This window comes from Rattus norvegicus, chromosome 7 (genome assembly GCF_036323735.1).
Source record: "Rattus norvegicus strain BN/NHsdMcwi chromosome 7, GRCr8, whole genome shotgun sequence".
NCBI classification, from domain to species: Eukaryota; Metazoa; Chordata; class Mammalia; order Rodentia; family Muridae; genus Rattus; species Rattus norvegicus.
The window spans coordinates 107,487,270-107,502,746 of record NC_086025.1 but is presented as its reverse complement, the minus strand read 5'-3'; the positions used below and the strand labels follow the sequence as shown (position 1 = coordinate 107,502,746).

General features: G+C 53.4%; 1 protein-coding gene across 2 annotated transcripts; it reads left to right on the top strand.

Moving 5' to 3' along the window:
* The first annotated feature begins 1,753 nt into the window (after positions 1-1,753).
* Gpr20 (G protein-coupled receptor 20) lies at positions 1,754-12,328 on the top strand. 2 transcript variants are annotated; one of them, XM_006241735.5, is made up of 2 exons: positions 1,754-1,859; positions 10,265-12,328. In XM_006241735.5, exons 1-2 carry the CDS (start codon positions 1,845-1,847, stop codon positions 11,363-11,365), a joined length of 1,116 nt encoding a protein of 371 aa, XP_006241797.1. In that variant the 5' UTR covers positions 1,754-1,844; the 3' UTR covers positions 11,366-12,328. The 2 variants fall into 2 exon arrangements, with proteins under 2 accessions (XP_006241797.1, NP_071552.2); NM_022216.2 differs by lacking the exon at positions 1,754-1,859 and having other exon boundaries at positions 10,283-11,952.
* The last annotated feature ends 3,149 nt before the right edge of the window (positions 12,329-15,477 follow it).

Sequence of the window (15,477 nt, the reverse complement as noted above, 5' to 3'; positions counted from 1 at the left end):
GTTTCTCTCTCAGATCACTTTGCTCCGAATCATGGTGGGACCCCTTAAAGCCTTCTCAGTTCTTTCGAAGCCCGCTCAGCACCCAGGAGGCAAAGATAGCTAGGTGTCTTCTCCCCTTGCAATGGTCGCTTTGACCCAGATACCCAGCAATGTCCTGGGGTTGCATCATGCCTCAGCCGGCTCCCTTCCTAGCCTCTCCTGCACCCACCCATGCACCTTGCCTGTCACCTATGACCTGTGCACCTTCTCATGCCTCAAAGTCCAGTAAGCACAGCAGCAGCCAAGAGCCCCACCGAGGCTGCAGACCTCTGCCTCAGGGCTGCCCTGGCCCCTGAGCCTCAGCGCCACCCTTTTCCTCGGGTTTGTATACCCTGCCAAGTGATAGGACAGGACCCACCCAGGTGCTTCCTGGAGGTGGAAAGGCATTGAGGAGGAAAGGCCAGCACACCCCTTCCTGTGTTGTTCCAACGTGGAGACAGGGCAGGAATAGGGACTATACACCCAGGCTATAGCCAGGCATCCCGGGCACTGAAAGTCTCAGCCACTGGCTGGGTGTAGAAGGAACAGGTGGGTACTGATCCCTAAGCAAGGATCATGGCTTTTCTGGACCCACCTCTGGTCAGCTTGGGAAATGTGAGCTCTTCCAACTGCTAGCCCTTTTCTTGCCTGCCAATCAGAACCTTGCCCACAGAAGTGACTTTGAGTCCCTACCCCACAGCCCTACAGCCTAACAGAAGCCTGAAACCTTCCCTCCAGGACCAGAAGTCAGTGCTGACCTAAGGGAGGTGGTCTGGCAAGCCATTGGCTCCCGCACTTCTGAGGCTCAGTTTGCCCATGTGGAACAGATATCACAAGATTCTACAGATATTAAGATGGGTGTGGACTAAGCCTGAGAGATTACACACCTCTTCTAGAACCTTCTGTTCCCATAGGATCAACCCCACCATTGGAGCCCCTAAGGGCTGCTGAGACTCTGTGTGAAAGAGACCACTCCCATCCAACTTCATCGTGCTGTCCAGGTCTCTGCTCTGCAGATTATGCAGCTGCCCCTACCCAGGTGGCTTCCCCTCCCTCTGCCCATCCAGGCAGCCCCCTCCTGTGACAGCTCCTTCTACCCACTTCTCCTCTGGGCTGGCTGGATCTGCCACTAGGCACCCACTTCTTCCTGTACCCTTTATCACACCCGGTGTGAGCTCTGAGGGCCCAGGGCCTTCTCCTGTACACAGCTCCTCCTAGATCAGCTATGTCAGAATGGCTGCTAAGTGGGTGCTCAGGGAAACACTGCGGCATGATTGAAGTGGGTGCTAGACATGAGGAGCAGAGGGCTAGAGGGAACTCCTGGCAGAGCAAACAGCCCTGCACAGCCTCAGCCCCAGAGAGATCCAGTCCTTGCCCTGCCCAGAGACCATCTTCTGCCAGCCATCTGTGACTGCACCTGCCTGGATGCCCTGAGTCCCTGGCTGCTGGGGGAGCCACCCAGCAGATCTTCCTTCTCTCAGAAACTGGCCAAGCTGCTCTAAGACAATCCACAGCATTGGGCCAGAAGCCAAGCCTGCCCCCCTCCACTCTTCCTGGTCTGAACAGCTGTGGCTCACCCCTCTGTCTAGGAGAGGTGTGGTATCTCTGACCCCCACCCCCACCCCCACCCCCAGGCTCCCTCTGGCCCCAGCTCCTCCAGGCCGCCAGGCCAGCAGGGGTGGGGAGGGAGACTGCTCCGCCCCATCCCTCCCACCCCTCTGCCTATGTCCAAAAGCAGCTGGCTAGCCTGACGTCAGGCCCTGGGAAGGCACTGTCTGTTGGTCGCAGACCTAGAGCTTCACAGCCCAGGTTCATCGCAGAGGAAGATGTGGCAAGACCCGGTGAGTTCCCCCAGGCACTGCTGCCTCCTGCACCCCCGTGCACAGATCAGGGCACCTTTATTACCCAGTCGGTTGACTTAGGAAGAAGAGAAGGAGAGAGAAACAGTGCCAGAAAGCAAGACCAGTTCAGAGCCCTCTGCCACAGAGACAGTCGCAGAGATGGGAAGAGTGAGTTTGGAGGGGGAGGGGCAGAAGGGGCACCCTCCCTGCCCCATGGGGTTGCTTTCTATTCTCCCAGTGACCCCTGCCCACCTTGCCCACTCTGGGTTTCATTCATGAAATCGACCACACACTTGCTGCGCATCTGCTGCTGAGACCTAAGCCAAGGTTTCCTCTCCTGTCAAGGAAGGCAGTGGGATGGTCCCTAAGACGGGGCTAGGAAATCGTGATCCAAGCAGCATTTGATGAGCTCTGGGTCCCTAGCCACTAGCACCAGATGGAGACAAGGCTCGGAGCTGCATCTTCTTTCTCTACAAGGTACCATTTCTGCCCACCCTTGGCTCAAGGCCTCTGCTCTAGCCCGGGTCCTTTCTCTATCTCTTTAGGAATGGGGAAACTGAGGCCCAATGCTGGATTTTCTGCTCAGCCCACAACCTCCGAGGCAATGCTTCCGGGCCGAGCTTCCCTGATGTTGCTGCCCTGTGAAAAGGCAGTAGAGCAGGGTCCCGAGGGGGCTGGCTGGCTGGGAACTGGCTGGTGGCCAGAGTGGCTGTGACTGGCGGGGCAGACTTGGAGCAGCTGGGTAGCCTCAGGCAGGACTGAGACAGGCTGGTGGAGGGAAATGCATAGCCTGCAGGGGTTACCCCACCACTGCCTACCTCTGTGTGCTGCCCTCAGCAACAGGCTGCCAGGGGCTTCCCTCCCCTCAGGGGCTGCCTGGCTGTGTGACGGCTGAGCAGGACTTTCTTTCCAGCACAGTGAGAATGACGGGATCTGTGCTTCTTACTGGGAGCCTTCAGGGGATTTCTTCAGTCCTACACTAGGTCATGTGAAATGGGACTGGCTATCAGTAACCCCAGAAGGCCAGAGGGGTCTTTCCTGTTTGCTGTTTTGAGACAGGGTCTCAGTCTATATCCCAGGCTTCCTGGAAACTCTTTATTAGCTTTAGAACCTATGGAAAGCTTCATAGCTTCGTCTGACCTCCAAGTTGCAGTGATCCTCCTTCCTGTGTCAGCTTTCAAGTGCTAGCTTTAGAGAGCGTGTGTGTCAGACCCAGCTCCAGTGGGTTTGGGAGGTAAGGGAGTTGTTTGTAGTTCTTGGTTTGCTTTGGTTGGTTGATTGGTTGGTGTCATGTAGCCCAGGCTCACTGTGTTGCCCAGACCCCAAATTCACAGTGATCCCCCTACTTCCACCTCCCAAATTCTGAGATTGCAGGTGTGTCCCTCTACGCCCAACTCCAGGGGGGCGTCTTTCAGAAGCATTCATGTACGATCTCCACAGCTGTCCTGACACAGTACCTTGGCCACCTAGGCCACACCCTCCCTAGTTCCAGTCCAGCCAGATACCAAATAAAAAGAGGGAGGCAGGTGAACATGACACGGTTTGGCCATGGAACTGCTGCACAGAGCATGAACTAGGGAAGGTAAGTGTTCCAGTCCTGCCCCCTGAGGAGGTGAAGTAGATCCAAAGATGTCTGACACCTTCCATAGGACTAGTCAAAGTCAAGACCACCGTGTACCTAGGTTGTGCTGGCTTTCCACAGAGTACTGGGCCACACGATGACTACCTTGGAGCTTTGAATGTGTCTGTCAGCCTTCCCCTACGATGGGTCTCCTGGTCCTGCTTCCATTCCAGCTGTGAGTTCCATGAGGAGGGACCACGTCAGCCTAAATCCCTTAAGACTCCAGGGCTGGGGCCTGAGACGGATCTAACGCCTGCAGAACTCCCAGCTCTGTCTGCAGTCTGCAGGGGACAATAGGCAGCTGAGCCAGTCCTCTGCACAGTGGAGAACCATCACAGGGCAGGCAACAGGCTTGGGCTGTTGTGCACTCAGAGACTGGACAGTGCGGAGGTCAAACCTAGTACTTCTGCCCCTATTGTGTGACACCGAGCATCAGAATGAGCCTCTCTAGGACCCTCACAACCAAAATGGGGTCAGCAGAACCTATTTGGGGGTTCCTTTCGGGGGGGAGGGGTTAGTGAGCTCTTTGGAGGTATCCTCATAGGGACCAAAGAATTATGGGATTATAGTTTTTCCTCAGGGAGGGTATCCAAGGTACCGGGAATCGAAGGAGTGTTGGAGGAGTGTTGGGTGGGATACTGACTGTGAGTACTAAGCGCTTACATGGGGTGATTTAAGCACAGGGAACAGAGTGTGCAAACTCTACCAGGTAACCCAGGCACAAAGAACAGCATGCCTGAGATGGAGAACCGCAAGTGCGGAGGCCGTGTGCACCAGCCATTCAGAAGAATTAAACAGTTGCCCCTTACCCTGCACAATCCAGCAGTCCTTAAAATGACTGAATTGGCAAACAGGGTGTCAGGGACTAGGGGAGCTGCAGTTGTCTAGGTTTGAGGTAAGCAGGGAACCAGCATGGCAGGGAGACCTGGGAACATCAGGACCTCCAAGTGTGATCCCAAGAAACATGTGACATTCCCGTTAGTCCCATTCCCAAGGTCTCAGCTAAAGTTTCTCTGATGGTGACTTTGGGGGAAGTTGGCAAGATACCGTCCAGGTCCTATTCCCAGCAGTGCTCGGTCCACTCCCAGGAAAGCTGGGTTATGGGGTCTTGAGGTCCTAACTGTGCCTCAGAGAGCTGCCAGGTGACTCAGAGAAAGTTGAATTTTTATGCCAGACTGAATGAGAGGGAACCAAAGGGCAGTTCAAGCCAAGGGAACACAGTTGCCCCTGGATCTAAAGAGGGTGCTACCAAGCCCAGCACAGTAGTTCACAAATGTAATCTCAGCCCTTGGGAAGCTAAGACAGGAGGATTGCTGTGAGTTCAAAGCTACCCTATGTTTACATAGTCGGTTCCAGTTCGGCTTGGACCAAAGTATAACTGTCTCAATAATCACGATTAGTAATAAAAATAAGCAAGAAGTGCTTCCCTAGCCATGGCTCTCTTGGCCTTAGAAGGCCATGTGGCTCTTTATTGGATTGCACTCTGAGCCCCGGTAGACTTGTACATACACCCGTGACGTCAGAGTTCGCAAGACCCTCCCAGTTGCTGCAGCTAGACCCCCCTGCTCCCTACATGGCTCTTGGTCCCACCCAACACACATTGGGTCCTCGGGGTCATGACCCTGGGCAGATGGTTTGCCTCTCCTATAAAAGCTGCTGCTGCCCTGGGGTTGTAGAGTACTCATACTCCTGCCCAGCCAATCCCTGGAGTACCTCAGTGCCTGCCCCTCCCAAGCCTGGCACAGGAAGTCAGGTGGAGCAGGATCCGGAGCCACCCTTTAGCTTCCTGGTCCCACGTGGAGCCAGGCAGGGCAGCCAATCTGCAGAAGAACAACTGTGGGCCACCAGGCAGCCAAGAAGCCACATGCAGACATCTGGGTGGGTTTGGGCGGAGCCTAAGGAAAAGACCAAACAAGCCACTCCCATTCACAGGTTAAGGAGAAAAGTAGTCATGACCCCAGGTGACCCATAGGGAATCTTACACTAGAGCATTCCACACCCTCACGCTCAGAGCTCTGAGGGACAGAAGCAGCCACTCCCATCAGTGTTCAGGGCATGGTATATTAACATGACCTAAAGGGAGGGTACGGAGTCAGGGGACTTGAGAAGCTTGTTCTGTCCCTGGTTGCTTCTTGACATCTCTGAGAAATCCTGGGCTGGCTGACATGGCCGCCCGGGATCCTTCAGCATGCTCACTGTAACTCTATAGCTCTCTTGTGGATGATGTAGGTATTACCCACTGAGCCGCACAACACCTCCAGGTCTCTCTGCAGGACTCCCTTCATTTATGCAGGCCCCTAGAGTCTTGACTCTACAAGGTGGAGTGAATCCCAAGGGTTCAGGTGGGGGCAGAGCAAGCTCAAAGCAGATAATTAATTCCATGGAGCATGTGATGTGGTGGGTTAGGGACAAACCCAGCAGTCTGGGTGACTTCGAAGGGCTTCCTGGAAGAGGTGTCAGCCTTGCTCAACAGGTGGCTGGGGAGGGTACAGTTGGAGGCAAAAACCAGTAACAGGGCCCGCAGCTCCACCCTTAGTGGAATCCTGAGGGCTCTGGGAAGGTGAGCTGAGTCTTGACAATGAGTGTTAGGGCAAGAAGCCAACCATGCCCTGCCGGCTTTGGCAGGGTGGCTATTGTGTGCTGGGCTCTGACAGCCCACAGTGCTCGGACTAGTGAGTAGGCATACAGTGTCACAGAAGTAGCAGAACCACTGAGTGAGGAGCAGAAGGCCAAGTTGAAGGGTCACCTAGCTGGGCAGTAATCATACTGCAAGAGAGAGAGTTTCTCTCTAGCAAGCAAAAGCCCTGGCAGCAGGGATACTCCAACCCTGGTCAAGACTCAGCCTCAGGTCCCTGGTGGAAAAAGGGCTTCCCAACCTCTCTGAAGGTTGTTTGTGTGTGATCTGGGAGACCTAGCCCACCACAGCTTGCCCTCAGCAAAGGCTCAGCTGGCCTATAACATGCGGACTCTGATCTCCTGAAGGGAAGAAAAGATATTAGCAGGGCCAAGCAAGCCTCCACCAAGTATGATCACTCTCTGTAGAGGCCCACAGCAGTGGAGACAGGGAGGGTGGTAAAGAGGCATAGTGGCCCCATAGAAGCCTTCTCCTCCTTAGAAGCTGTCAGACTCAGACAAGTCTCTGTGGCCTGCTTGTTTGCAGCTTCCCTCTTCCTCAAGGGCCACGTTTGTGCTTCTCCTTCCAGGCTTCCCCAGTATACACACCCTGTCCACTGGGACTGGGGAGTCTGGGAGTGATCACTTAAAGATGCACTGAGGACTTCAGTGTGAGGGGGAGGTTGGAACTAGGGGAGCACTTGAGGGAATATCAGGGGTGGAAGTCATAATGGGTACAGAGGCAGCAGCCTCAACAGAGGGGGTAAGAAGGAAGGAAGGAGGGAAGGGAGGAGGGAGAGAGGGAGGGAAGGAGGGAGGGAGGGAGGGAATGGAGGAAGGAAGGAGAGAAGGGAGGAAGGAAGGAAGGGAGGGGGAATGGGGGAAGGAAGGGAGGAAGGAAGGGAGGAGGGAATGGAGGGAAGGGAGGAAGGGAGGAGGGAATGGAGGAAGGAAGGAAGGAAGGAAGGAAGGAAAGAAGGAAAAAGGATCGCCTGCCCATTGCGAGGCCCCAGTTATGAACAAAACTAGAGCTTCACGAACAAGACCAGGTCTTAGAGGGGAACAGGATCACTATGTAACTATAATCGGGGACCAAGGACCAGTATACAGCTGTTTGGACCAGGGTCCAAGGGATCAGGGTTCTGTCTGTGTGTCCAAGTACAACAGAGACATATGTCTAGGAAGAGGAAACCATGCATGCCGGATCAGGACTTAAAATGAACCTGGGTCAGGGTGTGACAGAGATTAGTCTTCTTGTGTCTATGGGCCTGGAGATCTGTGTCTGTCAGATCCAAAAGAAACTCAGGGCCAAATGGGTATCTGTGGTGCCAGTTGGCATACCAAGGTATGCGCTGGCCTTTGGGCTCTCTCAGAATCACAAGTACCTGTTACAGAGTCCATGCTTGCACTCTGGCTCTCCTCCCTCCCTCCCTCCCTCCCTCCCTGCCCACACCTCACACCCTCCCTGGCTTCCTGGTCAGTAATAACTCTACTATCGTGGCTATACCTTCTCTCTTTTGTCTTCACCTCTTGGTCCTCCTCTCTCAGTCTCCTCTGCCCACGTTTTCTTCATCTTCATCTCTCCTCTCACCCCTCCAGCCCCACCCCCATCTCCTTTCACACCTGGTCCAGTCTGCTGGCCATGTTCAGTTTGCTACTTTCTCTCTTTGCTCTGGATCCTTCCAGACACCTCTGGCTGGACTCTCCCTCATATCTACAATGAAACCTTCTCCTCAGTCATTCCTTGGAGCAGTCATAATATTCGGTTTATACACCTGGTGCTTTGGAAACCCTCAGTTCACACAGTATATAATTAGGATCAGGGCTTGTTCTATCTCTGGGATCAAGTCTCAGTGTGTAATCAGGATCCAGGCTCAGAGAGGGATCGGAGCTCTTACAACAAAACAAAACAACACATACACACACACACACACACACACACACACACACACACACACACACACAGAGTCTCTTTATGTAGCTCTGGCTAGCCTATAACACTATGTAGACCAGGCTGACCTCCGTCTCACAGACACAGGCCTGCCTTTACCTCCTGAGAACTGGAATAGGGTGTGCACCACCACACCCGTTAGAGCGCTCAGTGTTTGACTAAGGTTGGACTCAGAGTGTTACAAGAATGGAGGCTTCTTGTGTTATTGAGATCAGGGCTCAATGTTTGACAAGAGTCAGGGTTCAGTGTGTGAGCAAACGCCCATCTCAGAGTGTGACATTGATTTACTGAGATCATGGCTCAGTTAACAAGTTTTAGGATTTACTGTGATATTCAAATCAGAACACAGCTTTATTCAAAGCAAGGGCTCAGATTCTTGGAGCAGAGCAACAATACGTGTGCCTCCCTCCCTCCTCACCTGACTGGACTCTGGGGTATTCTGAATGTGGCTCCCGGCTCTCTCAAGGCTCAGGATCCCCAGAGCCCCACCACTGAGCTGTTGTGTCCCCAACACCTCAGTAACACTTCTGGTGATCACAAATGGCCCTGGGGAGCTTCTGGGGAAGCAGGGCCCTAAGAGTTGGCTACACCCTGGGACTGACTCCCAGAGGGAGAGCTGTAATGTTTATTACAAGTCTCTGATTGTGTCACTCGCCCAAGGCCAGAGCCTAGGGAGTATCCATAGAGAATAGTCTGTCTTTCCTGGCTCTGCCAGCTTTTCTCCCAGCATTTTCTTAACTGTAAAGTAGGAACCCATCAAGTGGTACCTCAATCCTTCTGGGAACCTTCTGTGTCCTTGATCCTAAGGTACAGCCCATAGCCCCAAAATGCCAGGACTTAACTCCACACTCCCTTTCAACTATAGAATACCTTTCCTGCTCTCTGCCTGGTGCCTTGGAACCATAGGGCGGGAGGAAGGCCATACAGTTTACTCAGGAAACACTTTCTGCCTAGAGGGGTTTGTGTCCTGGGCAGCACAGAGATTCTTCACAGTGGTAGATGTCCAGGTACAGGACTCTGGGACAGAAAGGTATGCTGGATGACCTCAGCAGGCAGTGATCTCTCTGAGCTTAATAATAGAGGTGACTACCAGCCCTGTTCTTTTCCATTCAAAGTCAAAGCTGAATTTACCCTACTAGGATAGGCATTGGACTCTCACCCCTACCTCCTGGGAGTCAAGACTTGGTGACTCGTAGGTCACAGTGGCCAGAGGGAACCTGCTACCTGAGGTCATGTGGCCAAGCCCTGGGAATAGATAGTGCCTAGGCTGTTTACAGCAACCAGCCAACGGCCAACAAGCAGTGATATAGGGAACCAGCCTATGGGTGGGGAGGGTCTTCTCGTGCCCTGCAGGGGGGTGGGGTGGTGAGCGCCAGCAGTCTTATATGCAGCTCTCCTCCCAGCCTCTTCCCAGAGGCTCCTTTCCCCTGAAAACCCCCCAAAAATGTCCATATTTGGAGGGTCAGTTGGCTGGGGTGGGGGTGGGATCCCGTTAACCCTTCCTCTTTAAATAAAGGGATAAATCAGAGCAAAATTAAACACTATGACAGAAACATAAACAGCGGGTGGCTCCAGCCCAGCCCCCTGCTTCCCCCCGCGCCACCCTGCACAGAGTCCAGTGTTTATTTGACTCACACCAGGGGGCCAGGCAGCTAGGCAGCTTCTGCTGGGGCCTGCCTCCTGCCTCCAACCCTCAGCACCCATGCAGCCTGCTGCTGAGCACCCATTCTCCAGGGAAAGTCCAGAGTGGTGATCTGGAGCTGGCCCCAGAGAAGGTAAGGATAGACCAGTGCCCAGAGGCTGGGACCTTGACAAGGGGTGTAGGGCAGGAGTGCAGCAGGCAGTTTCTAGTCCCCACTGGTTCATCATCCATCAGCTATGTCTGCAATGCTCCCAGAGGCAATAGGATCCCAGTGGCATGGAGCAGAAAAGAAAGCACAGTAGTTAAGGGACTTCCCTGAGACGGTGCAGCTAGGACATGTAGGAGCTAGCCCTGAACTCACATAGCAGCCCCGTGTGTTGGCTTTTCTCTGGAGTCTGAGGACAGTCCTCCGTGCAAACTTTTGTCTATCCAGCAAGCTTGATTGAGCTCTGGAGTCTCAGCACCTTGCCCCATACACTCAGTACAGTGTCTGGGTGGGATGGAGGGAGCTGGGTGAAACAGAAGCATGTGTTGGGGAATGCCAGATACCTGGCAGTGACTCCTTTGTTTGCTTCCAGGCTGGGGGTTCACTGACCATGGCCATGCCCTCTGCGTTGTCTTCGAGGCCCTGGGATGCTGTGTTCCCCAATACCACTACAGCAGCATGGACCAATGGAAGTGTGCCAGAGACTCCCCTGTTCTACCTATTCGCCCGGCTGGATGAGGAACTTCATGCCACCTTCCCCAGCCTGTGGCTGGCACTAATGGTCGTGCATGGCACCATCTTCCTTGCCGGGCTGTTCCTCAATGGACTGGCGCTGTACGTCTTCTGCTGCCGCACGCGGGCCAAGACACCTTCAGTCACCTATACCATCAACCTGGTGGTGACTGACCTGCTGGTGGGCCTGTCCCTGCCCACACGCTTTGCAGTCTTCTACGGTGCCCGCGGCTGCCTACACTGTGCCTTCCCTCACGTCCTGGGCTACTTCCTCAACATGCACTGTTCTATCCTCTTCCTCACCTGCATCTGTGTGGACCGCTACCTGGCCATTGTGCAACCTGAGGGCTCCCATCGCTGGCGCCAGCCGGCCTGCGCCAAGGCTGTGTGCGTCTTTGTGTGGCTGGCAGCGGGAGTCGTGACCCTGTCTGTATTGGGTGTGAAGACTGGTGGACGGTCATGCTGCCGGGTCTTTGCTCTGACCGTTCTGGAGTTCCTGCTGCCGCTACTGGTCATCAGCGTGTTCACAGGCCGTATCATGTGTGCACTGTCGAGGCCAGGCCTGCTACGCCAGGGTCGTCAGCGGCGCATGAGGGCCATGCAGCTGCTGCTCACGGTGCTGGTCATCTTCCTGGTCTGTTTCACACCCTTCCATGCCCGCCAGGTGACTGTGGCACTGTGGCCCAATGTGCCTTACCATACCAGCCTTGTGGCTTACCATGTGGCCGTCACCCTCAGCAGCCTCAACAGCTGCATGGACCCCATCGTCTACTGTTTTATCACCAGTGGTTTCCAGGCCACTGTCCAAGGCCTCTTCTACCAGCGTGGAGAAGAATTCAAGCCCAGCACTATGGATATGGTCAGCATGCACAAGAGCACCAAGGGCTCAGCCCCCATTCACATCCTCAGCACCGGTTCTCACACCCTCACCCAGCCTTTGACCAACGGGCCTGAGCCATAGGTAGCAGTACTCCACCAAGGGTCGAAGGTCAAGGCTCTGAAAGGTTACCAACCAGACATATCCTGGTCCTGGACAGCAGTTAATTTCCTATTGCTCTGTTGGATATGACTGTTCAGTGTGTTGTGTTGACAAACTGAGCCCACTGTGCTGTGATTGATTAGCAGTGTCTGCAAGGGCTCCAGATAGGGTATAATGATATAAATGCTGGATGCTTGCCTTTCCTATGGTTATGTAGTATCCACTGAACACTCAAAAAGGTATCTAGGAGCTGCTCCTAGCCTCTGTGAATTGTTCCCTGAAGAAGCTCTTCCAGAGAAAGCACAAAGATCAATGTTCTGATGACTCCAGGAAGGTTAAACCCAACCAGAAGAGTCTCCACTACAGGTAGATGGAGAAACAAGAGTAGATGGTCAGTGTTTTGGGGGCAATAGTGTTATGTACAGGGAGTAGAGACACCCCAGACTTCTGTGAACTACACCACAAGCCAGCATAGCAATACAAGGTGGCCCTCTGTGTACCAGGAGTTGGACTTGGGTATCCTGGTTGACATTTGAACCACTGCAACCCCAAATGAAGAAGCTAGTGCATCCTTGTGTGTATGTGTGTATATGTGTGTGTGTGTGTGTGTGAGAGAGAGAGAGAGAGAGAGAGAGAGAGAGAGAGAGAGAGGGAGAGAGAGAGAGAGAGAGAGAGAGAGAGAGAGAGAAAGCACACGCGTGTGTGCATGCACACACAGAGGGTAAATTGACCTAGACACCACCACTGGATTATAGTGGGCTCAATGCCAAGAAACAATCTCAGTCTCCAGCATCCTAGCTCCTGCATCCATGGCTACCTCCCAGACTCCAAAGATCCAGCCTAAGAATAGTCCTGAACCCGCTGACCACTGCCCCAGACTCTGTGTGGCCGAAGCCCTGTCCAGTGGTAGAAAATGCCAGGAATAAAGATACAAAGCAACTCAAACTCAGGGCCGTGAACCCAAGGCCTCTTTGTCCTGTAGACTCTCCCACGGAATGAATCTCTGATCACCAGCTCCATGCTGGATTCCAGAGAATCTCATTCTTGCCTCTCTCTAGCTCCAGGCTCCTGCTTGGTGTTTGGGGAGTAGTCTGTAGTGGAGGGGCAGGCTCTAGGTCACAGTTCCTAAAGCAGATTAGATGAGATCTGGGCCCAGAGTGTACACTGGTCTAGTGAGAAGTCTCCTATGTTCCAGGGACCTCGGCCTTGAGCAACTGGTAGCTGGGGCAAGGACAGGATACACAGTTTTCACTGATTCAGACAGGGTTTCCATATCCAAGTTCTGGGGGGCTGTGTGAGAGCAAGAAAGACAGTCAGGGCCCCACTTTTCAGCAAGGAGTCTGGACATGGGGGTATAGCTCACTGCTATATTGCTAGCTCAACAAGCATGGTGCCCTGTATTCAACTTTTAGTCCAACACAACAAAACAAAAAGGGAACCAGGACCCGAGCTTTAGAGGAAAGGCTTTGTGACAGCCATGATGGAGAAGTACACTTTGTTACTCCAGGCAGGCCATGTCATCTGTCCCCACCCCTGTTCTCCACCCTTCTTATCCCAATTGGGTCTCTATGTCCTGGCCGAGATGACCTGCAGTTCAGACATCAAAAACATATGAAGTCAGTGGGGCAGGACCCTGTCTAGGGCCTACTTCCTGTCAGTACACCTGAGAAGCGGGGAGCAAAATCACGACATTCTTTTGCCCCCCTGCCCCTAAACATCATGTACCTGATCCTCAGTAGAGGCTTCTGTTGTACCTCCCCAAACAGTAGGTCATACGGTCCAGAGACCCCAGACTCCATCCTAAGGAGTCGCTCAAGTTCCCATAGGCTATTCATGATTCTCCCAGGTGCTCCAAGCCAATGTCCTTATGACCTGAGGTGTGTACCCCTCTGACCATGATTCTCTTCTGTGCTATGAGACCCACTTAGATCTCATAGAGGTGGGGACTGCGGACAATGGAAAGGAAGGCTGAGGCAGGGAAACAGCTTGCTTAGTCTAAGATCAGTCCGAGCCCACCTCTCTGAGAGCCAGTGATCACAGGGAACGACTCCAGCCCCTTTGGCTTCACATGAACACCATTCAAACCTTTTTTCAGCATGTCCCAGTCTCCTACTCTAACCCCACTGTTCATGCCACAGCAACCAGTCTGTTATCTCCGCCCTTTCCTGTCCCCGTCAACGTCAACGCTCCCTTATGCTGACTCCCTGTTGTTATCATTCTAATTCTCACTAAAGAGGGAATGACTAGGCTTGGTGCTAAAGAGGTTGCAGTTGTTCTGGGACCATCCTTTCTAGAAGAAAGGGATCCCTAGACTGGATGGACAGATTCCCCTCCTACCCCTAAATCTAAAACAATATCATTAACCCGTGTTCCCCAGGGCCTTGGAAGCTTCTCGGCCTTAAGAGCCCTTAGTCAAGGATTTTGAGGACCAAGGTAGGAGTTTGCCACCATTCAAAGCCAAGAGGACTGGCTGCCATCTCAGGGGTCAAGAGCCAGGCTTGGGGCCATCCTCCCACCTCTGAGAACTCAGACAACCTCTCTTGAGGCTGTAGGGCCTCAGCTTCCCCATGCCCCACTCCCTTTTCCTCTCTTTGAAGATGGTCTCCCTGGTCTTGGGAGGTCAGAACATCACCCTGCTTCTGAGATATTGCAGCTAAGGGTTTGTCCAGGAGGGCTTTTCTCAGGCCATAGTGCCCAGGCTATGAGGTCTTGGTGACCAGTTTCTCTTCCCTCCCCACCAAATGACGTGAAATGTGTATTTATATCCGATGTAAACAGCATCCTTCACTAGAAGTCTTCGCCCTAAATTAACACTGTTTATTTTCTCTGCGCCTGGCTCAAGGCCCAGTTGGCAGGTGGGGGCTGGTGGGGGCCCCAGCCTAAAGGGACTTGTGTGCCCCTCCCTCTCCACTCGCTGTGGAACACCCAGGAGGGAAAAAGAGATAGACGAGCAGCTAGATGCCCCACAGTACCTCATCAGGTCCTTAAGGAGTGACCTAGAGGTAGGGGGAGCATTGGCTCGTCTGTGGCCCTACTAAGTGCTTGAAAGCCATTCTCTCTGCCCTTAAAGGTGAGGGTACTCACTTCAGTTCATTAATGGGAACGCTGAGTCTAAGAAGGTTCTGCTTGGTCCTCTGGTACCCAGCTTTTGTCTCTCAAACAGCCTGACCGGCCTTGGCCCTGGGAGGCTCAGAGGAGACAGGGGTGTAGGGAAGGACTTTGGCTGTACGAGGCTCATCATTCTTCCTGTCTGGCACCCTAGAGCAGCCGGAGGCGTCTGGAGGTAAATATTAGGAACTGTTTAGATTAACCTCCATTAATAGCAGGAAATGTCACCTCGGATGCCTGCCTTGGCTTCCTGTAGGCCTGAGGCGGGGCTAGTCCATCTCAAGCTGATGGCCTGCAGAGAATTGCTCGAATGAATTCCAAGCTCACGCCCTCCACAGCCATGCTCCCAAGCTCAAGGCCACCTTCTGGAGTGAGAGGGTTCAGCCTACCACAGCTCCCTGAACCTCACTCTCACTTCCTAGGGGGATCCTGGGTACAAACAAGGGAAGGAGACATCACCTGACTGGTTGTAGGTACCACCATATATCCTCTGGGCTTGACTCCCTTCTCAGAGGGGAAAAGTGAGGTTGGAAAAACAAGGAGATAAAGTAGTGCCCCACCCCCAGTGTCACCCAAAGACCGGACTGGAACTCCTCACACTGACCATGCCCCAGCCAGGACCCAAATGCACAGGAACCACTGAAAATGTGGATCTGGCCAAGTAGGCAGAGACCTATCCTATATCCCTGAATGCCAGCAAGGGTCACTTGGCCTCAGAGCAAGGTGTGGGGGCAGGGCAGAAAAGGTGGAAAGGCCCCTCCTACTACCACATCACACACTCTTTTTTTTTCAATATTTTTTAAAGATTTATTTATTTATTATATATAAGTACACTGTAGCTGTCTTCTGACACACCAGAAGAGGTCATCGGATCCCATTACAGATGGTTGTGAGCCACCATGTGGTTGCCGGGATTTGAACTCAGGACCTCTGGAAGAGCAGTCGGTGCTCTCAACCACTGAGCCATCTCTCCAGCCCCACATCAC